Below are 27,971 nucleotides of genomic sequence, written 5' to 3' on the forward strand. Positions count from 1 at the left end.
TAGGAAGAGGTAAGATTAAAAATGTATCAAATAGCACAAATAGATACAAAAAATGACTACAATACATTGTATCAAAATTTGCATTTTATTTTTTTTTGTCCTGTTACACAGTGTGTCCTACATTTAAAAAAGCAAATATAAAAGACAATTCGGCTTAAGACAAAACTCAGGGAGAAATGAACCCACCTCTGTACCTTGATCAATTGTTGAGGATCGTAAAGCTAAAAATTATTTATGGTTGGGTTTTTCACTTATGCACGAAAATCTTTAAAGTTGTATCGTTAGATGGACTTGTCAAAGGTAGATATTAAAACTATCAACAAATAAATATTAAATGAGAATCTTCCTTTGTCAGATTGTAATGTAAGGAATGTAATATATTGTTATATTGAACATGAAGACAGATAAACCTCTTATATGAAACATCAGGGCGGTAATTCAACATCTACATTAAAACATTTTAAATAAAATAAAAATAAAGCGACATCTTTTGTTTCCTTTTGATTACGTCATCACTCTGCGCCCATTCAGCGGGACCGTCGCGGCCATTTGAATCAGTTCCCTCTGTAGCCTCACAAAAAGGCTTCTTTTCATCGTTTATCTCTGCCTTTAAGTGAACAAAAACCACCGACATGATCGAGAAAGAAGACCCGGTCATCAGCGAGGAGGAAGCGGCACAGTACGACCGACAGATCCGGCTGTGGGGACTGGATGCCCAAAAGAGGTCAGCTAGCTCGGTTAGCCGCCAGAGGCTCATCTCTGCAGCGGGAGGGTTCAGGGGAGAGGGATCCTGCTGCTCCTGCTGCTCCAGTATTCACTAAAGTCATTGATTTATAACAGTTTAAAGGGTTTATGACAGTTAGGATATACATATTAATGGAGCTTGAACAATTAACATTACTTCTAGAATAAATGATACCTATAAATCACAGATTTTCTGTAGTTTCTTCACGTTTTACACAAAACAACAGACAGCCTCCATATTGTTGCTACATTGCTCCCTATATGAGCAGATTTAGTATTTGGTCCTTATTTTAACCAGATCTGCAATCTCATTAAAGGTTTATTTAATTGTTTCAAACACAGAATCATAACCCAATGCATGCTATGTGCATCTTCATTGTCATAATAAAGTCATTTTCTGCATGTTTTCTCTCTGTTCTGTTTTGCAGATTGCGAGGGTCCAGAGTGCTCCTGGCAGGTTTAGGGGGTCTGGGAGCTGAGGTGGCCAAGAATTTGATCCTGGCTGGAGTTAAAGGACTCACTATGCTGGATCATGAACAGGTACACATGTTCACAAAGGGCACACACCCATGCACAGATATACAAACACAAACACACACATGCTCAGGCTCTCTCTGTTCTGTCTTCATCAGAGCACAGTGTCACACACACAGCAGACTTCTGGTGTGATTAAGAAACTCTTGTTTTCAGATGTTAATGACAAATTCAGGTGATTTTTTTATGACTTATAAAACTATTAGAGAACAGATTCCCTCAAGTAAGTTCAGCCTCTATATTAATATTTATGTACATCCACTAGATGGCGCTCTAGGCAAAATAACAGTCTCCACTTGTTTTCATAATCCAGTGAGGACCCTAACCAGATCATAAATCCTATCCTGTGATTGCCTCCTGTGGCTCTGTTCCACTTATTATTTCATACTTTAAATTAAGGATGACTCGTGATATTTGAATAATTGTTTCATAATAATAAATGAGACTATTATCTCATCTTTGAAATGTGCTTTTCTAGTCCCTGGTTGCCATGCGGTACAGCTGTCAGACAGTGGTTTCAGGGCATCTGAAAGCTGTTTTTATTTTGCCATTAAATAACAAAAACCTTCCATAACAACATCATAATATTACAGATAATATACAAAAGAATGAGTGACAGTTGTTGGTAAACCGGTCCGGCTCTGTGAGAGTCAGAAGAGGAGAAAAGCAAATCGACTTCTGCAGAATCAAAGAGTTCTGGGAGGAAAAAATAAACAAGAAATGAGGTTAAGTCACACTTTATAGAGAAAAGTAGAACATCTAGATCAAATCCATGCATATATCAAATCTAATTATTTATCTACAACAACACAGTCTTTAAATGGATCTCTATCTCCTTATGTCCGCAGGGGAGGCAGGGAACTGTTTGAATAATCAGAGAATATTCAGCTGTGACTATCTAATAGTGTTTTTTCTTGAAATGCCCGTCCAAAATTTGATTATATTTATTCAGTTAAAGAACAAAAACATGACACTCAGATAAAGACTGACTCCAGACTGCAAGTTGAAGCAGAGCTCTTAAGAATCTCATAAAAGACAATGTACTCCATCACCCGTTTTGTGTCCTCCAGGTGTCTGAAGAGTCGTGTCGAGCCCAGTTCCTGGTCCCGGTGACGGCTCAGGGTCAGAACAGAGCTATGGCTTCTCTGGAGCGAGCGCAGAACCTGAACCCCATGGTGGAGGTCCACGCCGACTCAGAGAAAGTTGAGAACAAGCCAGACGACTTCTTTCTGCAGTTTGATGCTGTAAGTAAAAAAAATACAAGTTTACAAACACCATCAGAGGAACAGAGAGAAATCTGATTATCATCATATGAATGGGAGATTTGAGAGTGAGGCTGAATGATTCGACATCAGTGAACACTAAATCTGGATGTTCTTGATGTCAGACGGTGAAACAAGTCAAAGAAAAGCTTCATTCTTTTTTTTAGTTATATATTTTTTGGGCATTTTCACCTTTAATGGACAGGACAGCTGAAGAGAGACAGGAAATGTTGGGAGCAGAGAGTTGGGGAGGACATGCAGCAAATGGCACAGGCTGGAATCCAACCTGCGACCTCTGCGATGAGGGCTAAAGCCTCTGTAGAAAGAAAGGTACTTTATTGATCCCCAGGGGGGAAATTCAATTTTTTCACTCATGCTATTTTGGACATGCTACACATACAGCTTTTTTGGTATATACATACAAATGCACACACATGCAGTGAACATGCTTAGGGAGAGATGTCAGAGTGAGGATACTGCCATCAACCAGCGCACCCCGAGCAGTTGGGGGTTCGGTGCCTTGCTCAAGGGCAACTCGGCAGTGCCCAGGCAAGTGAACCAGCACCTCTCCAGCCACCAGTCCACTTGCCAAACTTCGTCCATACTGGGACTTGAGCCGGCGACCCTTCGGTTCCAAAGCCAAGTCCCTATGGACTGAGCTACTGCCGTATTTGGGGCACGCTTAGACCGCTAGGCCAATGGCCCCCTGAGAAAGCTTTATTCTGAACACACTGTTATTTATTAATGTATCTTGTAGGTCACACATGGTCCAGTCCAGCAGCAGTTTCCCTGTGATATCTGAAGGGTTGCCTCCTGTCAGTCATTATGTATTGTAATACCCAGTCTGACCACTAGGTGTCACCTGAAGCTCACCTCAGGGAGTGAATCTCAACTTGTTTTGCTCTTTCAGGCTGCAGGATCAAAACATGTGCATTAACTTTATTCCTCTAAAGTCCTGATGCAGCTTTTATGTTAGCTTAATTCTGCTCTTGTATAAATATTCATGATGACATTTCGTCTTTGTTGCAGCTTCATGATATGACCCGCCTGATAATTACACACTGAGGACAGATGCAGTAAAATGCCAATGTTTGCCTTATATGGTCCTGTTGGATTTGCAGCAGGGCTCGGTGGGTGGAGGAAGGTGTTAATGACACATTCACTTGTCTGTTAAAAAAGAAAAAAAATCAGAGGGCAGAGCTTATTTTTGTTTGCTGGTAAATAGTTTGCATTCATGTTAGACTAAGAAGTCATGGGACAAAGTCAGGCATGCAGCATCTGCTCAGTGAGGGATGTTCCACTTCACACCATTTATGGATTTGCTGATGAGTTAGAGGGAAGAAAGAGGAGTAATGAAGCTCTCTATGTAAGGACCTGAAGTCTACACAGATATGAAATGAAGAGGAGACAATAACCTTCAGGTTTAAAGCTGCTGTTGGTAGGAACGGGGTAAAAACTGTATTTTTTTCTGCTTTGTTTAGAGAAGATGTCATATTACCCATCAGCATTCATTAGCAATCAAAGTCAATTGCAAAAACTCTGTGTTTTCCAATTCCTATGTTTCCAGCAATTTTATAACTCCCCTCGTTCCCGTTATCAGAGACCAATCAGAGCTACTCTCTGACCCTCTGTCCTGATTGGTTGCGGGGCGGCCCTTCTATGTTGTCCATTCAAAGTCTCTGTCTGAACTGATGATTACACTGGGACTACCAACAGCAGCTTTGAATGCAGGTTTCACATTTTTCTTATGTTTGAGTTAGGCGTGAGGAGAGATTTAGCACCGATGTGTTCCTCCTGCACTCTTCTAAAAGTTCCCAAATGTGTGGAAGAGGCAGACTAAACAGGACCAGGTGCTGCATGACCCTGATGCAACACGATAAATTTAGATGCAGAGATAAGAGCGATTACTAGAAGAAGAACTTTAAAATTCAGCTTGATCAGAGCTGTGTTGATGAGCTGACTGTCCCCCAAAAGGAACAAGAGGAATAACTGTTACCTCCATATCTTTATCTTGTAAGTAAGGAACCAAAAGTCCTTTCTTTTTCTTTATTAAAGATGGAGTGAAAGACGTTTAAAAAGAAAGTGAAAAGAGTTCTTATTGCAGCAGTGAAGCAAGGTTTGATATAGATATGTTTATTATAATAATAATATAATACTTATATGAGTACTTTTCAAAAACCAAGTTACAAAGTGCTTCACATGGGCAGCAAAATGAAACAGGCAGTTCATAAAAACATACAAGTCAAGATACAGAGATAAAACATTTTAAAAGACATAAAACTCCCTTAAAGAGAACTCTAGAGGAATACACGGTGAATGGTTGTGGATTAGGGTTAAAAGAGCGCGCACAAGAAGTTCTCTAACAGAGTTTGTGGCAACAATGTCGGACAGCTGACGGCCTCGACACAAACTTCCAATCCCTCAGTTTGAGATGACTTCATATGAAAGGATGAAAACGGCAAAGATACCAAAGACGCTTCCTGAGAAGCAAGACACGTAGAAACATTGGTGTTGTGTTTGAACTGTGAGAGCAGGGAGGAGAGGGGCGATGGGGAGTGAGAGGAAGTCTGGTTGGAAGGGGTCATGTTGACATTCAAAGTCTCTGTCTGAACTGATGATAACTCCAGGACTACCAACAGCAGCTTTAAATGCAGGTTTCACATTTTTCTTAAGTGTGCATTCAAACTGAGTGAGGCGTGAGGAGAGATTAAGCACCGATGTGTTCCTCCTGCACTCTTCAGAAAGTTCCCAAATGTGTGGAAGAGGCAGACTAAACAGGACCAGGTGCTGCATGACCCTGATGCAACACGATACATTTAAATGCAGAGATAAGAGCGATTACTAGAAGAAGAACTTTAAAATTCAGCTCTTTGTTTTGTTTTTTTAAATATAACACTTTATTCAAATTTGCAAAGTTAGTAGATTAGCATTTAAAAGTCTTGAGACTCAACATCTTTGGCTGGAACATCATCCTTGGGCCCTTTGGTCTTTTTGGTGAGAAGGGCAGCCTGGATGTTTGGGATGACACCGCCCTCTGAGATCGTGACCCCTGCCAGCAGTTTGTTCAGCTCTTCATCGTTCTTCACTGCCAGCAGGAAGTGGCGAGGAGCGATGCACATCTTCTTGTTGTCACGGCTGGCATTTCCAGCCAGTTCCAGGATTTCAGCGCAGAGATATTCCAGGACAGCGGCCAGGTAGACTGCAGAGCAGTTACCAACCCTCGCTGCATAGCGGCCTTTCCTGAATGTGATCTCAGCCCTGGAGGACCGGGTCACTGAAGATTTGGGTTTGGGTGCAGCTTTTTTCCCACGGCCAGACATCTTTAATCAGTATCCTGCTCTTCCTGTGAGTTGAGACAGCCAAAATTCAGCTCTTTGTAAAAAATGAAACACTGTGTGTTATGGCCAGCTAATGCAGCATTAGGAGTGACAGTTTCTCAGGGCACATTGTGAACCACTTTGCCAACTAAAATTCACGTGCCTCTGACCTCTTCATGATTTAAACAGACTTGTCTTTCTCTGCTTTTGTCAGCAGAGAGGGGCAATCCACAACCAAGGCAATATACTATACCTAAGACCCTATGATTTCAGTGATGCAGGAAAAGTAGAGGGAATAATGGAAATTACTTAAAGCTGCTGTGAGGAACTTTTGTTGTGTATCGATTCTGGCGCCCCCCTTGTGGACAAAGTGATACCTCTTATCTCTTGTCCTATACATGCAAAAGTAGTGTTTTCAACTAAAGCCTCATCCTGTTGTGTTCAACAGTTAACTTTATCAGGCAATGTGATTATTTTCCATGGAAACAGTCAAATAAAGGCTGTTTCTGAAGCAAGATGTCCATCATCTGGTCTGACACCTACCCCCTCAGAGCGGTTTCAGGCATTGAAAATGACAACAGAGAAGGTGTCAGTGTTGCTGCTGATGGACTTGTTTGCTATTGAAGGTCATAAAGAGACATCAGTGTCATTTTCAGTCTGTTCTTCAGCCAGTTCAAAACTCCTCACAGGGCCTTTAAAGAATAGGAATCAACTTTAAAAGAAAAAAAACAAAGAAATTCAACACTTGTAGTTTAATTTACCAGATACCAAAGACGCTTCCTGAGAAGCAAGACACGTAGAAACATTGGTGTGTTTGAACTGTGAGAGCAGGGAGGAGAGGGGCGATGGGGAGTGAGAGGAAGTCTGGTTGGGAGGGGTCGTGTTGACATTCTAAGTCTCTGTCTGAACTGATGATAACTCCAGGACTACCAACAGCAGCTTTAAATGCAGGATTCACATTTATCTTAAAGGTGACATATCATGCAAAATTGACTTTTTAATGGTTCTTTACCTGAAATATGTGTCCCTGGCATGTCTACAAACCCCCCGAGAATGAAAAAAATCCATTCTGCCCCTGTTTTGATTTCTACACCTTTCTGTAAATGTGTGTGAAACGAGCCGTTTCAGACTTCCGTGTTTTTGTTACGTAACAACAATATCCGGTCTGTCACGGAGTCAGAGCTCGGAGCTTGTTCAGCCCATAGACTGTATAAAATAATACTGAATCCCTCCCCCGTTTTTCATTACCTGCATAAATGTGTGCTAACAAGGAGCTTAGGTGGGAGGCATGCTAGTTGTAGGCTGTCTTAATAAACACAAAGGTCGGTTTTACTCCCCACGTCTGCAGATTTGAAGATCTAGTGGATGATTTTTATTTGTCATGGATAAGTGCTAGCGCTAGTTAGCATAGCTACATAGCTATATGTTCGTAGCTGTAGCTGTAGCTGTAGCTGTAGCTGTAGCTGTAGCTGTAGCTGTAGCTGTAGCTGTAGCTGTAGCTGTAGCTGTAGCTGTAGCTGTGTACCAACACACACGTCGACATACTGACAAATAAAACAACAAGAAACACTAAATCTGTGACCAATCCTTCATAAAAGGTCCTGCTGCCTTTCTGGCAGAGGTCGGTTTTACTCCCCACGTCTGCAGATTTGAAGATCTAGTGGATGATTTTTATTTATCATGGATAAGTGCTAGCGCTAGTTAGCATAGCTACATGTTCGTAGCTGTGTACCAAGACACACGTCTACATACTGATAAATAAAACAACAAGAAACACTAAATCTATGACCAATCCTTCAGAAAGGTCCTGCTACAGGCGCCTCTCCGTCAGGATCAGATTCAGAGGGTTGAAGTAACGCGATCTCTGAGTAGCCGTGTATATTCAGCCAACATGTAAACATTAGATCAACGTGCTGGAGAGCCGAGGCACATCCACTTCCGGAGGGGGCGTGGTCAGAGGGAAAACAGAGTGTTCTGATGAGGAATGAAGAAAAGGACTTTTCAGGCATGCCAAAATCTGATTTCAAAGTGTTTTTTTGAGCATAAACTTTAAATACATGTTTTTGGGACCTCTTAGACCAATATATATTGATGAAAAAAGCGTGATATGTCCCCTTTAAGTGTGCATTCAAACTGAGTGAGGCGTGAGGAGAGATTAAGCACCGATGTGTTCCTCCTGCACTCTTCTAAAAGTTCCCAAATGTGTGGAAGAAGCAGACTAAACAGGACCAGGTCCAGGTGCTGCATGACCCTGATGCAACACGATAAAAGGATTCCTTGCGTGTCTGCTAATGTGTGAATGTTTTTATTCCCTGTGCAGGAGCTTCAATCCCACTTCTTTAAAAAGTATCTCCTCATGATGACATAATGGGTGCAATGTATGACAGCCAGCCGTGTGATTTGTTTTGAACTGTGACTGTCTTGTTTTGGTGGGAGACATGTTGACAGTTTAGTATTCACCTCCACCAGCAGCTCCACTCTCAGTCTGGATTCCTGCTCTCTCTCCTCGCTTGAAGGCAAGAGTTTATTTGAACACATCATCAGAAGAATATCACAGAGAGGGTTTTTTTTAACTCCTGTTGTGTCTGAATTGTCGGCAGTTTCTTCCCTCAGGGGGTGTGAAGTAAAGGTCGAGAGCGGGGAGGAGGGAGAGGAAGACGGAGGAGGATAAAAGTAGGACAGAGTGAAGTGAGGACGGGATGAGACGGAGTTTAGAGCGACAGAGAGGGGAGGAGAAGGTTGGTCAGTTTTTCAGAAACTGGAGATAACATTTGAAAACGAGACAGCAGAGGGGGGTCTGTCTCTCTCTCTCTGCTGTAGACCCTCCGCTCTTTCATCTCCTCTCCGTGTGGCTCAGCGGGGAGGCGGTCGTCGATTAAAGTGGAGCAGTTGGAGTGTGGTCACAGTTTTTCTAGGAGAGTCCTAATTACAGAGAGACGGACACAAAGAGAAACACACTCTGTCCATCTGCGTCCTCCTCAGAGTGCAGCTGACCGACTCGGCCGCTCTGTCGGCATGTTTACTGCAAAGTTTTATTCTCGCTGTGATTCATGAGAGAAGAATCAGAAAGTAGTACACACATAACGTCATGACACGCTGAGGATTATACAACCATGTTTCTGACACTAGAAAACACCAGGAGACTCGTTCTTATCTTAAATACTCTTCTATAGATCAGTTATGAGGACGTCATTGAAATGCAAAGATAAGAGTGATTCTTAGAAGAAGAACTTTAAAGATTGAGCTTGATCAGAGCTGTGTTGATGAGCTGACTGGCACCCAAAGGTAACTAGAGGAATAACTATTACCACCTCCATATGGTAACATTGTTATCTTGTAAATAAAGAACCAAAAGTCCCCTTTTTCCTCTGTCTTAAAGAGAGAAGCATGGTTAAATACACACAGACATAAGTACAATCAAGGAGAAGTTCCAATAAGTAAAACAAAATAAGTAAAAATAGATAAATAAAGATAAAATACAAATTTACAAATTTAAGATATGTCCTCTAATGTCACACATGAATTAAATAGTGGTAATTACTAGCAACCAGAGAGTCAGTACAGGATGACAGGAGGTCAGAGGTCAGTGTGATGCAGTCTGTGGCCTCCATCACTGTTCAACAGTCTGATGGCGGTGGACACAAAGGAGCGCCTGAAGCGTTCAGTCTTGCACCGTGGTGGGATGATGCGTTGACTGAACGAGCTCCCCATCAGCCACATTGTTTCAGTAGTAAAGCAGAGTTTGATGAAGGTACTTTTACTCTCTGTGGCTGTAATCTAAATATACTAGAGATTGAAAAATATCCAGACAGCAGGAGCTGCAGATTCATGACGGTGAGTGTGTGTGACAGCAGCTTTGTAGTGAGGCAGAGTTTTGCAGTGAGAGTAACTTATTGACTCAAAAACAGTCATTCAAACTATTTCTGAAGGATGACTCATCCCCTCACAGCTCCCAAAATAATCACAATATTTTGTTGCATGTATTGCAGTCCAAGCTTTCTCTAATTTAGAGTTTCCTTTGACTTCATAATGCATCTTTTATTTTTTTAAGTTGTGTTTTTTGGCATTTTTGCAGCTTTTCTATCATTTATTGGATAGGAAAGCTGAAGAGACACAGGAAATGTGGGGAGAAGAGAGAGCAAGGGAAGATGTGTAGCAAATGGTCGAGGTTGGGAGTTAAATAGCCTCTTTATATGGGACGCACACTAAGACTGCTCGGCCAACAGCGCCTCTTAATACATCTTTTTAAAGTAGATTCCTGCTCTTCTGGTTTCCTCTGTTACTTCCTTGTTTTCCTGATGCTGAAAAACTTCCCCTGATCTCTCCAAGGACAAAGAAAGATGGATGCAGACATATGGACAAATTAATAATGTTTTCATCTTGCAGCCTTTATGAGTTATTATTCTTCATATCAGGATGATATGAGGACTCCTGTGAGATCCCTTTTCTGCTGCTCAGCTGGTGTGTGAGCAGATCCTGCAGGAACGCTGGTACTCGACCCCGGTCTCTGGACTCTAGAGACTCAGAGAGCTCAAAGATACAGATCTGTTCTCATCAGAGAGCTGAGGAGGGTTTATTCTGCTGTGTCACTGTGTTGTGATTGGAGGGGAACTTCTCATGCTGCTGCAGCTGCCGCTGTATGTGTGTCCTCATCCGTTTGGCAGCTGACCTGACGCTGATCTCAGCTTCTTCTATTGGATCTAAGAACCGAAACGATCCAACGGTTTATGCAGCAAATTTTCAGAAGTAGAATATTTCTGTCTGTCCCAGAGAGATTAAACTCACTGACAGTGTTCGATTTATGTTAATTAGAAAAGAGATGAGTGAATAAAAGAACAGGCAAACCCAGAGGGAGTTCAGTTTCATGAACATCACACGTGAAACTTGAGATATTTGCATCATTTGGATGAAGCCTCTAAATTAACAGTCCCCCCTCCTTCTTCTTAGATAAAATACATGTTAGTCAGAGCGTTATTGTTAAAGAGACAGAGTGACTGAGAGCCTAAGATTAAAGCTCTTATATTAATTATTGTCCACAAACTGTCATAATGAGCTGCCTGTTAAAAACTGACTCTGATTTGCTGTAAAGGATCGCTCATGAAGATGCGGTGCTTCTCCCAAACCCTCCAGACTCCAGCGTATACTAACACTCATGGTGTTCTGGTGATACGGGTCATCCCAGGTAAAAGGCAGCCTCTCTGACGGGCCTCACACTGTGTTTCTTTATCCCTCAGGTGTGTCTGACAGGCTGCTCCAGAGACCTGATGGTCCGCGTGGACAAGCTCTGCGCTCAGCACAAAATCAAGGTCTTCTGCGGTGACGTCTACGGCTACTACGGATACATGTTCTGCAACCTCGGCAAGGAGCACAACTATGTGGAGTGAGTGCATTCTGAACTTGTGACAGTCACACGGTTACGTAACAGTCATGTGAGTCTGTTACAGGTTAGACGGCATGTGGGAACCAGACTGCAGAGCGGGCGAGGTGACGTCTTGCAGATAAACTCTCTAAAACTCATGCAAACATGTCACATGTTTATTAATAATGTAGCACCTGTTTCATCAGTGGAACAATCAGCCTCTAAATGTTTGTTCCAGGCTGTGAATGTGTTTAATTCTGCACTAACTTGAGACTCTTACACGAGGGTTTAAATGTCCTCAATCTAAGAGAACCTGACCCAAACTGTCCCCTCTTTACTCCCTCAGTGCTTATTTTTGTTATAAGTTTATGGTCTTAGTCACACGTCTATCGTCTCACCGTGCACAGCATGATGTGTGTTACATAAACTATGCTCCAGTTTGATAGAATAGACAGTAAGGGATGGTATACGTTGGGGGCGGGGCTACAATGTGGTTGAAATATCACGATCATGGCGACATATCAGAGAAAGATGTAGCCATGCATATCCACAGATTTTGATGGAAGGCTGATTTACCTTCAAGTCACTTTGTCCTGTATTTTTAAGATACATCATGTGTAAAATGTACTGTACATAAACAGTAAAGCAAAGTATTGATTTTGATGTCTAATACCCAAAGTGTGTTCTTCCTTCTCTCTTTAAAGGGAGAAACCTAAAATGGTAAAACCGACTGGAAATTCAAACGACGGTCCGGAGGCGAAGAAAGCCAAAATCGACCCCAACGAGACCACCATGGTGAAGAAGGTACGTCCACAGAGTCCTGATTTGAAGTCTTTATTTGTCTGATGTAACTGTCATTCATAAAGAGGATCATATGAACAGTTTATGAGGTGACTGTAAGCTCAGGTTCAGGGAGAGTTGAGCGATTAGAATAACTTTCATAAAGTAGAGAAACACTTTGGATCACTTGTCATATTTTTCCCTCAAATCTGAAATGAAATAAGTCATTTGATTTTTAAGGCCTCAAATATTAGTGAAGGTGAAGGTTTGAAAACATTTTCTATTTACTGTATTTGTTATGAATTTTTTTGTTATTACATCAGATCCATAAAACTACTTCTCTGTAATCAAACGACCAACAGAAGCAGATTTATATTGATCCTGTGGTTGAGAGAGGACGGGATGAGTGTCAATCATTAATCAGACTTTATTTGTAAATCACTTTCATACAATGATATTGTAACACAAAGTGCTGTACATAGAAATATAATGGTAATAAAGTGGAATAAATAAAAAAAAATCCACATGCAAGGTTAAGAAAATCAATGATAATTATGATTAGGGGTGAGCCCGACTAAGGATCTGCTTAGTGGAATCTGATTCATCAGATTTTGCCCATAGTGGATGAATAGTGGAATGTTTGTAGTTTTTCCTTATTGACCCAAAGTCTGCATGATAGTGACCGCATGACAATATTACACATAACCCTTTACAATTAAGAGACTCATAGCTTAAAGTAAAAGGGACAACAGAATATTAGAAGTATAAAACTTAGATTTTTTAAATCTATATTGTAAAAACAACGAGGTGATGAAGGAGAGAAAACTCAAATAAGGCCACCATCAGTTAAACATGGAACAACGCTCCACTATAGAGAAAGGAATCAGGAGATATTTAAACAGTGTTCACACAGCAGAGAGCAGCACTGCAGAGGGTAGTTTGTCCAACTTAAGACTAAACATGTTTATAATGTTCAAAATCAAACCTGAACCAGCTAAAGGGTTTTTAAATCTCTTAACAGAACCTTTTAAAACAGTCTTTCATCGCGTCTTTGTCCGCTTGAGTCTTTTCAAATTGTACGTGAGGAAAACCATCGTGTGTACGGGCAGAAGTGCGCTCCTGTCTTTGTTGACTGTAAATCCTGTCTTTGAGAATATCCTCTCTGATGGTGTGGAGGTGGATGGGATGCTGTGGATTGTTTTTGAGGCTTCAGACAGCTTTGGGTATCCCTCCTGGTTCTTTTGGCCCCGTACAGTTTTTGTGTGGTCCGGTAATCCTTCATCTCACAGTCCTCTTCATGAAGCTGCTCCTCATCTTCATCACTAGTTTTTAGGATCAACTGAAGTTTTATTTCCTGACATTTTGAGCTGCCATGAACGCAGAAAGATTTAAAGACCAGCTGAGGAACGTCTGCTCCACAGGTCCCGCTAAATGGGAGAGTCCACCTTTAATTACCAGGGGAGATTTAATTACCACTTTAAGGAGATTTAACACTTCAAGAGCTGTTCTCAGAATTACATTAAATAAGTCTATATTTATATCAAAACAGGATATATGAGACACTATTTTTACGGGAAACAGGAAAATAATGTAAAATTAGACATTGAGCACCCCCATGGTTTGAATGGAATGATCCACGTTTCATATGCAAATATTCGACTATGAGATTGGCAATCGACTAAGACTCGTTAGAACCAATCGTCCAATATTCCACTATTTGGGGTCACCCCTAATTATGATAAAAAATAACTATAAAATAAAACTAAAAGAGTTGCTGATGAAATGAAGAAACACTGTCATGATATATTAATGAGTAAAACTTGAGTTCATCTGTTTACATCGTTGTTGTTTGTTTTTATCTCTGACCAATCAGACGATGAGTTTCTGCACCCTGAAGGAGGCTCTGGAGGTCGACTGGACGAGTGAGAAGGCCAAAGCCGGTCTGAAGAGAACCCCGGTGGATTACTTCATGCTTCACGGTATTTAAAGTCTCATTTTATAAAGAGAAAAACAAAGTTTTAGAGTTTCTCTCCTTTAATTTATGAGATCAAAAGTCAAACAGTTTGTGTCTTATGAGGATCAGAAACAGAGACAGGTGTTAAGACGTTCATGGTACTGTAAGTAAAGTACACAAATCTCACAGCTGGCTTAAATTGAATCATGATAACCAACATTTCCACTTTTACTCTGTGTTGATTCCTGCTGTTTAAAGTGGTTACCTTCTTTAATGGCGTGTTTTTGGATCAGAGGAAACATCTTTACATTTAGTTTTTTCCGCCGACACTGTAACTCAAAGAAGAGGTCGAGGTCTGCTGAGATTTGTGCGTGGGAGGACAGACAAACAGACTTTCCGTGCAGAGAAATGATCCATGATGAAGAGGATCCCCGAGAGGTCTAAAAGAGGATAGAAATCTGAAACTGAAAACGTGTAGGATCTCTGCAGTGATGCTGAAAGTTAAGCTGACGAGCCGTCGCTGCACGAGCACGGAGAGTCGATCACGTGAAGTTTGTTTGATAAATAAACAACCTTTAAAAAATGAAGAACAGGAAGTTTGTGATGATGAAAAGATGAATGATGTGAACAGAAGTTTAAATGTTAAGGAGCATTAACATAAAGGAACATTTTGACCCTTTAAAGTAAACGTGAAAGGTAACTTCCTGTTTCCAGCTTATTTACTTCTGATGACCTTCTCCTCACTCAGAGCTGTTATTCTGCCTCCTGTCACCTGGCCCTGTACCATCCTCGCTCTCTGCACGCCAGTTTCCATCACAGGCTGTCCATGACCAGTCATGTGCACTGAGCAGGAGAACAGAGAACAGCCCGACACCTACGAGACACCGCAAGACAACACGCGTACACAAACAGGCTTTAAAAAAAGGGTTTATATGAGCGCAAGGTGGTTCATGTGAGGAGGTTTTTTAAAGGGGGGAAATTCCTGTGTAGATGAAGTCTTTAAACACAACTCAAAAACAGATCAATGCAGCTCTGAATGTTTGTCCTCATCAGGAGAATATTTAAGACAATAAAACCTTGAGAAAGCATCTTTAAATCACTGACTCTGTACTCAGGAAGCATGCATTAAAGATAAATCTGCACCATCCTCTACTTTGAGTAATTTGAACAATCAGCAGGCGACACAAACAGATCTGCTGTGAGTCAGTAAGTGAAGAAAACAAACATTTATTGAATTTAAATTTGAGGAGAAGAGGATCTGAAGTCTTTATCTTCTTCCTCTGCTTTTATCACTTTCGAACATCTTGTCTTTGACCTTCAGTCTCGTCCCTCCCCACCTCAAACCCGTCCACCCACAGCGGCCTCGCCCTCTCTCCAGGTCGATGCGTGTCATGTTAATATCTGCTTGGAAAAAAAAGAAAACGCCTTCTTGTGTTTTTTAATTCAGTCGGTGTGAGACAGGAGGAGTGTTTTTATTCCTCCGCTGCTTCTATAATTGGAGCTAGCGGTTGTTGTTTTGGGGCGACCAATGAGGAAGTGGCTCTTCCTCTGTTACAACTGCTTCCTGTCTCACTAAGAACAGTGATCTGAACCGCAGCGTGCGTGTGTGTGTGTGTGTGTGTTATCTTGTGATTATAAAAGCAGCTTTGTGACGTAAGCGTGAGAAAAGATGAATATTTTAATAACTACATGCATTAGACTGTGTTTGAATAAAGTCCTTCATGTATCATGTATTTATGGGACAATCTGATCAAGTCAAGTCAAACTTATAATCCATCAAAGCTGCTCGGCACAGAAACTTACAGATTCATCATACAAACATTCTTCATGCAACAAATGAGAGATTAGAAGACTGCAGGGTCGCTTTAAGATAAAAACAAACAGTAAAATGTCTTTAAATAAAGTGACTTTATGCAACTTCAAGCTGCTTTCAGCTGCAGAGATAAAAACAGCCAAATGTCTTTTTGTCCTCTGAGCAGGATCTCTCTCTCTCTCTTTCTCTGGTCGGACGTAAGGAGCTCTGTGTCTCTCTGCAGAGCTGATCAAAGCAGTCCACGTTTTCAGGACTTCCTCAGGACCTGCCTCTTGCAGGTTGAAGTCAAAGAGCTCCCCCTGACCTCCTCAGTAACCGTGCAGACCTCTCTGACGAGCTGTTTGAGTCCCTTTTTACCATTTAGATTCAGGCGTGCAAACTTTACCACAACAGAGAGGAAGAACACAAGACTGACAGATAGTTGCTAGACCACTACTAGGAATTGCTTCTGCATGTGTTACCCGGTTCTTCCACCATGTCCGTGTTTTGAGCAGGACCTCCGGACAGCTGGAGTCATGTGACCAAGGTTTCCCATTGGTAATCCCTTAATCAAGGATTCTCCTCCTCCTCCTCCTCTCCTCATCCATGTTGTCTTTCTGGTCCTCTGAAAACCTCTGACCTGTTGACTCCAGGCCTGGCTCCGCTCATCATGACTTTGGTTTGTTGTTGTAGTTAAGTGAAATACGATCTGGTGATAACACAGAGTGTTTATTCTGAAAATTAACCGGATGTTTTCATTTTGTTTTGGTGAAACCTGACTTCCTGTCCCGCTCCATCTGCTCTGTTGAGATTGATGCGTCGTGCTCCGGCATCCGGGAACAAATAGAAGTCTTGTGTATCTGATCCGGAGGGCTCTGACCTGCCGGATCAGAGACGGAGTGGATCCAGTGGAAGTTAACACATTGACTAGAATAGAAACCTATCAGATCCAGTGCTGTGACGGATCGGAGACGGATCTGGTGGAATTTGACCGATAGGACTCAACTCCTTGCAAAACATGGTTATCAACAAATAGAGAGACCCTCCTGTCAGCTCTGTAATCACACCGGCTCTACTGTAACCTTCCACGTTCATTTTTAATGTCACCGTGTGATTCGTGTTTGAAGGGATTAGTTTGGATGTTTTTTTTTGTTATTTTGAGTTGTGCAAAAAACACAATCACTGCAGCAGCAGACAAACAACTCCAGAGTTCTGCAGAAATCACAGTTTTTAAATACGCTCTTTAAAAGTTAGCAACAGTTCCTGTTAAAGCTCCTGTGAGGAACTTTGTTTGTGTTGATTTTGGCGCCCCCTGTGGACAAAGGGGTCTGTGCTGAAAAGATTAGAAAAGGTGTGACAGCAGCCCGCCGTCAGTCACTGACATTAAAGATAACTCTGCAGAGAAAGACTCTCCTCTTGGTGATGGTCTTGTTTACTTCTTGTGGCTCATATGGAGGCAGGAATATTAAACTCAGCCTGTTCTATGACTAATGATAAACTCCTGAAGTGAGCTTTAAAAGATTACTTTCACTTTTTAGCTGAAATGTTTTTGAAACCTGTCCACGGTTTAAAAATATAACACATAACTCTTGAATACGTGGAGGAAACAGCGTCAAGTCTGATGTGTCTGACCCTCATACGTAAGTTCCTGAGTGCAGGTACATCTGAATTATTTCCTCTGCTGTGTTTTGTCACTCATTACACGTGTACGTTCAGAGATACGATCGTTGTTCCATCCATGTGCCCGTTATTAACTTCTGTTATGAAACTCTGTTTTGATTTTCTTGACGTCGTTCGTGCCAGCCTTTAACTTTCTACTAACAAGTGAAGACGATAAAGGGCAGAGTCGGGGTGTTAAAATGATTCACGACTCTTAATTTGTGTTTGTGTGTGTGTGTGTGTGTGTGTGTGTGTGTGCCACGCTGGTGGAAATGGCCGTGGGAGGACTTCCTCTTGCGGTTGAAGTTAATGGACGAACAGGAAACACGGGGGCGAGGTGTTGATGTGTGTGGCAGAAGTCTGTTTCTGTTTGAAATCCACCAAATAAAGTGCATGTGTCTGATTCCTCAGCTGACACAGGAAAGAGAGTTTTGTTTTTTCACCCTCATGTTTCCTCACTCAACATGTGCAGAGTATTTATGCAACGTCCTCTCATGCACGGAGACATGCTTGTTTTAATTCGATGTAGGGAAACGTATCTTAATCACATGCTATGGTTGATGGTGCAACCACATACTGATCTTATCGTGAGTCTAAGAACGCAGCGCGGATTAAGATGATGTCTTTCCATGAGATGATCTCTGAGTGTGGCACTCACTTAATGCGTGTTGAAATGATGAGTGTCATTAATGTAGAACGGCTGAAATGGAAAATATTGCCCCAGAGATGGGATGATGATGTTTGAAACTTGTTCCAGCCTCAGAGCTGTCGTTTCCTTCTCTTCACATCTCTCTCTCTCTCTCCTTTTCCACAGTTCTGCTGAAGTTTCGTACGGACAAAGGTCGCGACCCCGACCCACAATCCTTTGCAGAGGACAGTCAGACCCTGAAACAGATCCGTGAGGATGTGCTGGAGGCCTTGGCAGTGAGCGGTGACCTCCTGAGTGATGAGTTTGTGAGGTATGAAGCGTCCTCGAAGTATTTCACAAGTCAGTTCATTTTATAAATAGAGGACAGCCCTAGTTTAGATTCCACCCTGCACCCTCTTCCCACACGTCTTTCCCCCACTCTCTCCCAGTTTCCCTCTCTATCTACTGTCCTCCCCTCTATCAATAAAGGTGTAAAAGCCCCAAAATATAACTTAAAAAACAACAACAACCAGTGCAGGAGCCATGCGAGGTGGCAGAATTATCCAGCTTCACTTTTCTCCCAGTGACCTCAAGTTTAATCATGATGATGAGACGTAAACACATTAAATATCATTTAAATAAATGTTAAAAACTTAAAGATCAGTTTTTAGTTATTTATTTTATTTTATTATTTTATATTTTGTGGAGCACTTTGTGGCCTTAGTCTATGTAAGATGCCACACTCAATAAACAGATTTATTCCTAACTAAGTTCAGTTCACACTACATTTTAAAAGTTTATATAAATCAGAAAAAATATAAATATTTTGAAGATTTAATAAAAGTTTCTTTGTACAATAATATATATAAATAAGTAATAAATAAAAATATATTCCAACAGTTAATAATAATAATAATAATACATTTTATTTATAAAAGCGCTTTAAAAGGTTCTCCAAGCGCTTTACATGAAAATACAATTATACAATAGGAAGCAAAAGGAGAACAGTGCAAGAAAGCAAAGAAGAGCAAGGCAGCAAAATAAAACAAAACAAGAAAAAAAATCAATCAATTATAGTTTAAAAGCCTTTGTAAATAGGTGTGTTTTGAGTCCGGATTTGAATTTGGTGAGTGAGGGAGAGAATCTGAGGTGTTGGGGGAGAGAGTTCCAGAGGGTGGGGGCAGCGACAGAGAAGGCCCTGTCCCCCCAGGTTCGGTGCTTGGGTTTGGTGAGAGGAGTGAGGAGGTTGGCGTTGGTGGAGCGGAGGTTGCGGGAGGGATTATATGGCTGCAGAAGGTCGGTGAGGTAGGAGGGAGCTAGGTTATGGAGGGCTTTATAGGTGATGAGTAGGATCTTGTACTGTATTCTGAAGGGGATGGGAAGCCAATGGAGGTTCTGGAGGACTGGGGTGATGTGGTCTCTGGAGCGGGTATGAGTGAGGAGGCGTTGATAGAGACTATAATAAATCCTGTTTTACCTTAAATCTTAAACTATAACATCCCTATAAATAAAGTCAAACATATTAGAGGGATTAATGTAAACATAATGACTTCATTTATTTATTTTTTAAAGCTTTGTTTATTTCATTTTTTACACATTGTGTACAGAATATCAACATGTGGCAATTTGTGTTTTAAAAAAATAAATAAAAATAAAAAATCAGTAAATCAGGAAATAAAAACAAATCAAAGAAGAGAAAATGTGCATTAACTCAACTCAACTCAAACTTTATTTATAGAGCCCGTTTAGAACTACCGGGGTTAACCAAAGTGCTGTACAGATCAAAAACAGCACAAATGACAAACATAGCATACAATACAATACTGAAATACAATACTAAGCTACATAAACACAGTGCAAATATATAATCAAATAAGATAGAATAAAACATCACATCATCCATAAAACAGTGCAAAGAGAGCGTATACAGATTAAACATTTACATATATTAAAAAATTAAATGTATGTTTATTATAGAAGGCATATGATTCCCAGACTTGTATGCCAAATGACTTGAAAAAATAAATAACATTTTAAAATAGGGGGGAAAAAAGATAGAGAAAGAATAATACTGAAAATAGGATAATTAAGTTAAATAAAGAAAGAAGATGATAACATGATGACTCTATGAAGACAGGTCTGCTGACAGCTGCTCGATGTTCAAACTTCCCCTTTGACTGTTTTAGATCGGTGTGTAGAAACATTCATTACACCTTTCCGTTGAATAAGTAAACCAGTATTCCTCTTAACGTCTTCAGGTGAGGGTTTGATTCCTGTCACATCTCACCGTGGAGCTCAGACTGAAGCACAATGTCGGTAACAGAGAGACCACAGGGGGATTTTTGAGCACTGAGGTCACAGTCAGGTTTACAGCTGCATGAAGCATCCTGACCTTGAACACTTTCATTCTAACCCTCCTCCCTCCCTCTATCCCTCTCACCTCATTTACCCTGACACACACACACACACACACACACACTCATCTCTGAGACATGTTTTTATCAGCTTCATATCACCGATCTGTGACAGACGAACTCTCAGATTATCTTTGTGAAGAAGTGATTGCTTTGAAAGGTCTTTAGTTTGGCTGCTCTGCTGCAGGAACAGACTCATAAATCATCCAACTAATAAAGATGATGTTTACTCTGTTTAGTCACATCATCCTTCTCTCCTGTTTGTCCTCAGCTTCTGCTACTCTGAGATGTCTCCTGTCTGCGCCGTCGTGGGCGGAGTTCTGGGACAGGAAGTGGTCAAGGTGAGCAACACGTTAGGAAGCTTTCTGCAAGTCTCTACGATAACAGAGGAGCATGAAAAGTTTGACTGCATGTTGAAATGTTGACTCTAAAGAGGGCCAGTCTGGTGTGTGGCGGAGTCAGTCAGCTGACAGGTGGCCACTCAGCTGGTTTCTGGGTCTGCTTCAGAAAGACGGCAGCCGCTCTGCTCTGCGTGGAGAGGATTTTCAGTTTGACCACAGAGAGACGCAGCGTGATGCTCTGAAAGCCTCCTGACAGGAGGAATGATCTTATACTGAAATAATAACCTCATTCATAACGTTATGAGTCATCCTCTAATGTAAAAGAGAGGTAGAGGAGCGTTCACTGAAAGCCACGGAGGAGGTGTGACTGAATAATTACACCGACACACATTTATACACGCTGTCTTAACGGAGTAAGTGATCTGACCTTTAGGAGAATGAAAGCACTTTGTTAAACACATCGTCCTCTACATTTAAAATCAAGCTTCTGACCTTGTTTCCATTTCTAGTTGATGCTTTTTAAACACTACATGACTTATGAGGGAGTCTGCACGGTGGCTCACAGCAAGGAGGGTCCTGTTTGTTTCTGTGTGGAGTTTGAATAACCAATCAATCATTAAAACTGTATTTATTACCAAACATAACATCACCAAAACCGCCTTCTTTCACCCACTCCTCTCCTTCCCTGCAGCTGAAACCCTGATCCATGCTTTTATTACCTCCAGAATTGACTACTGTAACAGCATCCTATATGGCTCATCATCCAAAGTCCTCATAAACTCTGGTACATCCAGAACTCAGCTGCCTGTCCAAAACCTCCACTGGCTTCCTGTCCCCCAACACATTCACTTCAAAGTCCTCCTCCTGACTTGAAAAGCCCTCCATCACCTGGCCCCCTCCTATCTCACTGACCTGCTTCACCCTCACAACCCTTCCTGTCTCTCCGCTTCTCCAAAGAAAACCTTCTCTCCACACCCTGTAGGACCAAGCACCGAACCTGGGGCGACAGGGCTTACTCCATTGCTTCCCCCGCCCTCTGGAACTCCCTCCCCAAACACATACGCAACTCCACCGACCTCCAAACATTCAAATCCCACCTCAAATCTCACCTCCTCAGAACTGCTTTAACTCTTAATGTTCCACTGTGTTTCTATTTTGTTTCTTTTATTGTGTGATGTATAAATAAAATGGGTTATTTATAAAGCGCTTTAAGTACGATGACATTGTAACACAAGGTGCTGTACATAAAAACAACTTAAAATAGAATAAATTACATAAAAGAAAGAGATATATAAAAATAAAAAGACCCCCCCCTATCCTAATCCAAGCCCCAGCCCTGACCCCAAACCCACCCCACAATCCTAAGGTTAAGAACACAATATATGCAACAATAATAATAATAATAATACTAATAACAATATCAATAAATAAATGAATAAAAAATAAGTTTCTGAATGAACTGAGGAAACACTCTCATGATATCTTAATGAGGAAACACTGGAGGAAAAATAAGATGTTAAAACTCAACACAGGAAATTAAACTCACCAAAATAAAATACATTTCTAAGATAATAAAACTAAAACTAAAATATTAAACCATTAAAAGAAAATAAGATGCTATACTTAAAATAAAGAAATAAAATAAAATAAAAAGTGACAAAAATTTGAACTAGATAATAAATAAATAAATAGATAGATAGATAGATAGATAGATAGATAGATAGATAGATAGATAGATAGATAGATAGATAGATAAATAAGTAAATAAATAAATACATACATACATACATACATGCATACATACATAAATAAATCCAATCCACTTTATTTATGTAACACATTTAAAAAAACAATCAAGTTTAGCAGAGTGCTGCACAGTAAGGAAAATAGGTTAAAACACACAGAACATAAAATGATGTCAGAAAATAAAATAGAATTAAATAAAAGAATAATGATAAAAAAAAATAAAACACTTAAAAGGAATAAAAACACTGAAAGAGCAAATAAAAATCCAATAAAAGAACAGACAGAGACAGAGACCACACAACTCTCATGCCGGTTAAAAGCCAAGGAGTGAAAATATGTTTTAAGGCAGGTTTTAAAAGTCAGTAATGTTGGGGACAGTCTAACATGGGGGGGGGTGGCTTGTTCCACAGTTTGGAGTAAGTAAAGTAAGGTGAAATAAAACTGTTATAAGGATAACCCTCAGTTAAAAATTCTCCCTGTGGATGCGTGGCGTCCTCCCACATTTCAAAAGCGTGCTCGCCCGGTAGCTTGGTGACTCTGAAGGGCCTGTAGGTGTGACTGAACAGTGTTAGTCTCTATATATCAGCCCTGTGATGGACTCGTGACTTGTCCAGGGTGTGTCCTTCCTTACCAAGCAATTTCAAAGATATCAAGACTCTGAGTTTTCCATTATGAGAGGCACAGCTGACTTAATTGACAGGCGGGAGCACTGCAGCTGTTGGTGTGGAGTCTCAAACTCAACATAACTCCACAGGACTTATGTTGAGTTCATTAACTTCAAAACAGTGTTTCAGACACAGATGGGTGACTTCACGGAGAGAGGCTCCAACGGCAATGATTTTCAAACTACCTGGGTTGGTTGAGAAACAGATTTGTTCTTGCGTGGCTTCAGACGTCACATGTGGAAGAAATGAATCACCTTCACTTCCTTCCTGTGATCCTGACCTACATTCATGCAACCTGACGCACGTCATCATTATTACTGAACGGATCAACCTTTAAAGGGTTAATTTAATGAAAGAAGAGGAACTTTAAAAACACACTTTGGTACCTCAGAGGGAAATGTCTGAGTGCTGTTACAGAACGTTTGACTGTAGATAAGCTCTATTGTTAAAACGAGCTTCTTTCAGCTCAGACTATTAGTAAAAGTGAAGCCTTATGTTCCCAGAAATGATTTCCAGAGAGTGATTCACACCTTTGTTACTTCACGCTTTAGATTACTGTAACTCTTTGTTTGTTGGTCTCAACCAGTCAGCATTGCGGCGTCTACAGATCGTACAAAATGCAGCCGCCCGCCTGCTGACTGGAAGAAACGGCGGGATCACATCACTCCTGTCCTTGAGTCTTTGCACTGGTTGCCTGTGAACTTTAGGATCCAGTTTAAGTGTTTAAATGGTCTGGCACCGTCTTATTTCAGAATCAGCTTTATTGGCCAAGTATGCTTGAACACAAAAGGAATTTGACTTTAGTAAACTGTGCTCTCTTTGTACAAGGCATAAGAATAAGACATACAAATGAAAAATAAAAATATAATAACAATAACATCAGCTTGGAGAATTGTTGGATTGTGTATTTACAGAGAGTATTGATCCAACAGGTCTGACACTGTTATGGTTTAGTGTTCATCAGAGTGACAGCCTGGGGGAAGAAGCTGTTCTTATGGCGGGTTGTTTTGGCGCACAGTGATCTGTAGCGCCTGCCGGAGGGGAGGAGTTTGAAGACTTTGTGTCCAGGGTGTGAGGGGTCAGCGCTGATGCTACCTGCCCGTTTCCTGGCCCGGGACCGGTACAAGTCCTGGATGGGGGGCAGGTGGATGATTTTTTCTGCAGTCCTTATAGTCCGTTGCAGTCTGTGTTTGTCTAGTTTGGTTGCAGATCCAAACCAGACAGTGATGGAGGTGCACAGAACAGACTGGATGATGGAGGTGTAGAACATGATCAGCAGCTCCTGAGCTGACGCAGGAAGTACATCCTCTGCTGGGCCTTTTTTCTGATTGTGTCTATGTGGGAGGTCCACCTCAGGTCCCGGGAAATAGTGGATCCCAGGAACCTGAAAGAGTCCACAGTAGACACAGTTCTGTTCAGGATGGTGAGGGGGGGGCTTCTCCTCAAGTCCACTGTCATCTCTACAGTCTTGAGCGGGTTCAGCTCCAGATGGTTCTGACTACACCAGAGTGGGTTCCACCTCCTGTCTGTAAGCAGACTCGTCTCCGTCCTGGATGAGACCGATGACGGTGGTGTCGTCTTTATTAAACCTTATACAGCCTCACAGTACATCCAGAGCACTTAGGTCATCAAACCAGCTGCTCCTGGCAGTACCTCGGTCCAGACTCTCTACTCGGGGGGACAGAGCCTTCTCAGGGGCGGCCCCAAAGCTGTGGACCAGCCTACCTCTCCAGGTTAGAGCTGCACAGTCTGTGGAGCACTTTAAAACACTCCTGAAAACCCATCTATCAGTCCCAGCTAAACAAGAGTCCTTGGCTTCTTACTTCTTTACTCTTTTATTTCCTAAATTGAGCTCTTACTATTCTTTTATTGTTTTTATTTATTGTTATATTTGTGTTTGATTATATTGTATTTTAATATCTGTACAGCACTTTGGTCAACTGAGGTTGTTAAAGCTTGACTTGACTGTAGATCTGTAAAGAGCATCATAACAACAATACATTTTAAACGTCAAACTTTGCAGCAAGGTGAATAATAAAATGTTTTTTATTCTCTAAACATAAAGATTAATATTGTTTAGAATAAATATAAGCACAGTAAAAGGATCAGTGATGATAACATGAATTCATCCTGCGTTGTTTACAGATTTTTACTGCTCAGAGTCTTTCCTCCTGAAAGTTTGTTAAACATTAGATCATCTTAAAGAATACGTAACGCCTCTTATCTCATGTGATGTGACCGCTTTGTTTTCCATGAATTTCCCGACTGTTTGTGTTGAATTATTAAAAGCTAGTCTTAAAATTAGACCGCCCCGTCTGACTGTGATGTCTAAGTTCACGAGGTTCCTCTGCTGCGATCTTCAGACTGTCTGATAACTGAGGTCGTTAAGACTGCTGAGATTCACCTCACAGATAAAAAAACAGCATCATTATTTAATGCACATAGTCTAACTGAAAGTTTTCTCAGTGTGTGACCTGAATACCTAATTCTTCCTCTGACAATACAGGGCTGTGTGCTCGCTGACCCCGGGCTGAGGTAGAGTTCAGTTCAGGGAAAAACAGAGAGTGAGAGAGGGAGGGGACAGACAGTAAAGCATCAGACTGCATTATACTGGCCAACTTCCCGTCCCTGTGATGATGAGGATGATGATGATGATGAGGATGATGATGATGAAATCTGCTGCAACTGGCTGAGCGGTGTCTGGCCGGGTTAATCCCACTGATTTCACGTCTGAACCTTCCACAACTTTCCCGCCCTCGGTGTCGATGGTTAATGTAGTCAGTTAAACCAATTAATTCCTCTGAGCTAATCTGACCCGGATAGCTGAGATCTCACCGTGCCTACATATCCCAGGATGCATTGTGGCATAGCTCAGATGATTGCTGAATAAAAGCTGGATGTCTCAGTCAGCCAGGAGTGTGTTTAATGTCTAATACATTGTCACAACATTGGCTTAACTCGTGTTATTTAAAGCTAGTTTTCAGAGTCAGGGATTATAAATGTAGAATAAATCAGCCTGTAGTTCCTCAGGGACACCAGCTGTGTACATACTTTTATCAGAGAGCATTTCCTGATTTTATTTGATCAAGGCGTCTCGCACAGGGTCCTGCTTTTATGTTCTTTTAATAGTTCTGACACTTGCACTAAATGTTCTTTATTTTGCACATGTCCTTTGAGGCATTGTAAAGGACTTTGTAACATAGTTTTTGAAAAGTGCTCTATAAATAAAGGTTATGTAATATATTATGACGGTGCTGGAGCTTGATGCACGACACATTTTGCAGCCGGACATCAAAAACAAGTTGAGGTGTTTGTTGCATCCTTCTTTGAAACGTTAAGATGACTGGAAACTGAGTCACCTGTGCAAACTCCTCGTCTGCTCAAATACTGTGGTTTAAAGAGTTTTCACTTCCTGAGATGATAAGTTATGATCTCAGGAAGTGGTAAACAAAAACATACATGTTTACTTTGCGTGACTTTATTAATTAATCACTTAACCCTAACCCCAGTACTACTGCCGAATGACCCTCCAGTGCATCTTGAGAGCAGCTGAGAAGATTGTCGGTGCTTCTCTCCCCTCCCTCCATGACATTCACTCTTCCCGCCTCACCCGAAAAGCCCTGCGCCTAGCAGACGACCCCTCCCACCCGTCTCACAGCCTCTTCAGCCTGCTGCCATCAGGAAGGAGACTACACAGTCTCCGGGCCAGAACCAGCAGCAGACTGAGGGACAGTTTTATCCACCAGGCAGTCAGGATGCTGAACTCTCTCCCTGTTCTGCCCTCCCTCCACATAGTGCCCCCTTCACAGACTTAACCCGGTCACTCACTTTGCCAGACCAATAAGCTGATTCAATTGACTTCAGTCATTAAGTGTTTGCACTGTTTTAAACCTACTTTATTGTAATATATTTATTGGTTTATTCCTCTTCTCTTTTTCTTGTTAGCTCTATTTTTATCCAGTTTCTTCGTGTTGTGTGTATTTCCTGTGTTTATTTGTTGTTGTTGTTGTTGTTGTTGTTGCCAGGGTCTGAGAGAGAAACACAACATCAATCCTCTGTATGTGTGGTGCATACTGCAGTTTTTGACACTAAAGAGGACTTTGACTTTGACTTTGAATATACAGTGACCTCTTTGTAAGGAAAGTAATATTTGTAACGTCAGCAGTATATCTTATTTAAAGTGTCTTCTCTCTCTTCTGTTCTTCTGTTCCAGGCTCTCTCCCAAAGAGACCCTCCTCACAGGAACTTCTTCTTCTTCGACGGTCGTAAAGGAAACGGCATGGTGGACTACTTCGGACCAAACTGAACCAGTTTCACACTAAAGGCAAACTTTTGTTGCTCTGTCGGATTATTTATACCAGTTCTGTCGCTCCACAGATCACCTGATAAATCTGTTGATTCACTTCCAGCGTTTGATCTCAAGTCTTCTGAGGTTTTTTTTTTTACATTTGTTAATAAAACATTGTTTAGAAAAGGGATTCTCTGTAGTCTCTGGGTTTATTCAACATGAACGTGATCCAGTGTTCATTTTGGCGTCTATTTTAGATGTAGTCTTAGTCTTCAGATGAAAATGTTAGTTTTAATCACATTTTAGTCCTTTCAGCCCCCGGTTGTCTTTGTCACTAACGCACACTGGAGGTAAAAAGGTGAGACAGATGCATGGAGGAGGGGAGAGCTGGTTCATAAAGCACACCTGCTGCAGGTAGAGAACAAGCTAACACTGAGCCCCTCAGATAATAAGTCAGCCTGTCACAGGAAGTCATCACGCCATCTTTA

General features: G+C 41.3%; 2 protein-coding genes across 2 annotated transcripts; one reads left to right on the forward strand and one right to left on the reverse strand.

Moving 5' to 3' along the window:
• The first annotated feature begins 500 nt into the window (after nucleotides 1-500).
• sae1 (SUMO1 activating enzyme subunit 1) lies at nucleotides 501-27,673 on the forward strand. Its single transcript, XM_034701782.1, has 9 exons — nucleotides 501-724; nucleotides 1,173-1,284; nucleotides 2,349-2,522; nucleotides 11,092-11,237; nucleotides 11,921-12,020; nucleotides 13,870-13,975; nucleotides 18,216-18,360; nucleotides 20,715-20,784; nucleotides 27,409-27,673. Exons 1-9 carry the CDS (start codon nucleotides 633-635, stop codon nucleotides 27,499-27,501), a joined length of 1,038 nt encoding a protein of 345 aa, XP_034557673.1. The 5' UTR covers nucleotides 501-632; the 3' UTR covers nucleotides 27,502-27,673.
• On the reverse strand, nucleotides 5,426-5,896 carry LOC117825834 (late histone H2A.2.2-like). The gene has a single exon (XM_034701798.1). The coding sequence runs from the start codon at nucleotides 5,858-5,860 to the stop codon at nucleotides 5,471-5,473; it is 390 nt and encodes a 129-aa protein (XP_034557689.1). The 5' UTR covers nucleotides 5,861-5,896; the 3' UTR covers nucleotides 5,426-5,470.
• Nucleotides 27,674-27,971: the final 298 nt, after the last annotated feature.

The sequence above is a fragment of the Notolabrus celidotus genome, chromosome 14, assembly GCF_009762535.1.
Source record: "Notolabrus celidotus isolate fNotCel1 chromosome 14, fNotCel1.pri, whole genome shotgun sequence".
Taxonomy (NCBI): Eukaryota; Metazoa; Chordata; class Actinopteri; order Labriformes; family Labridae; genus Notolabrus; species Notolabrus celidotus.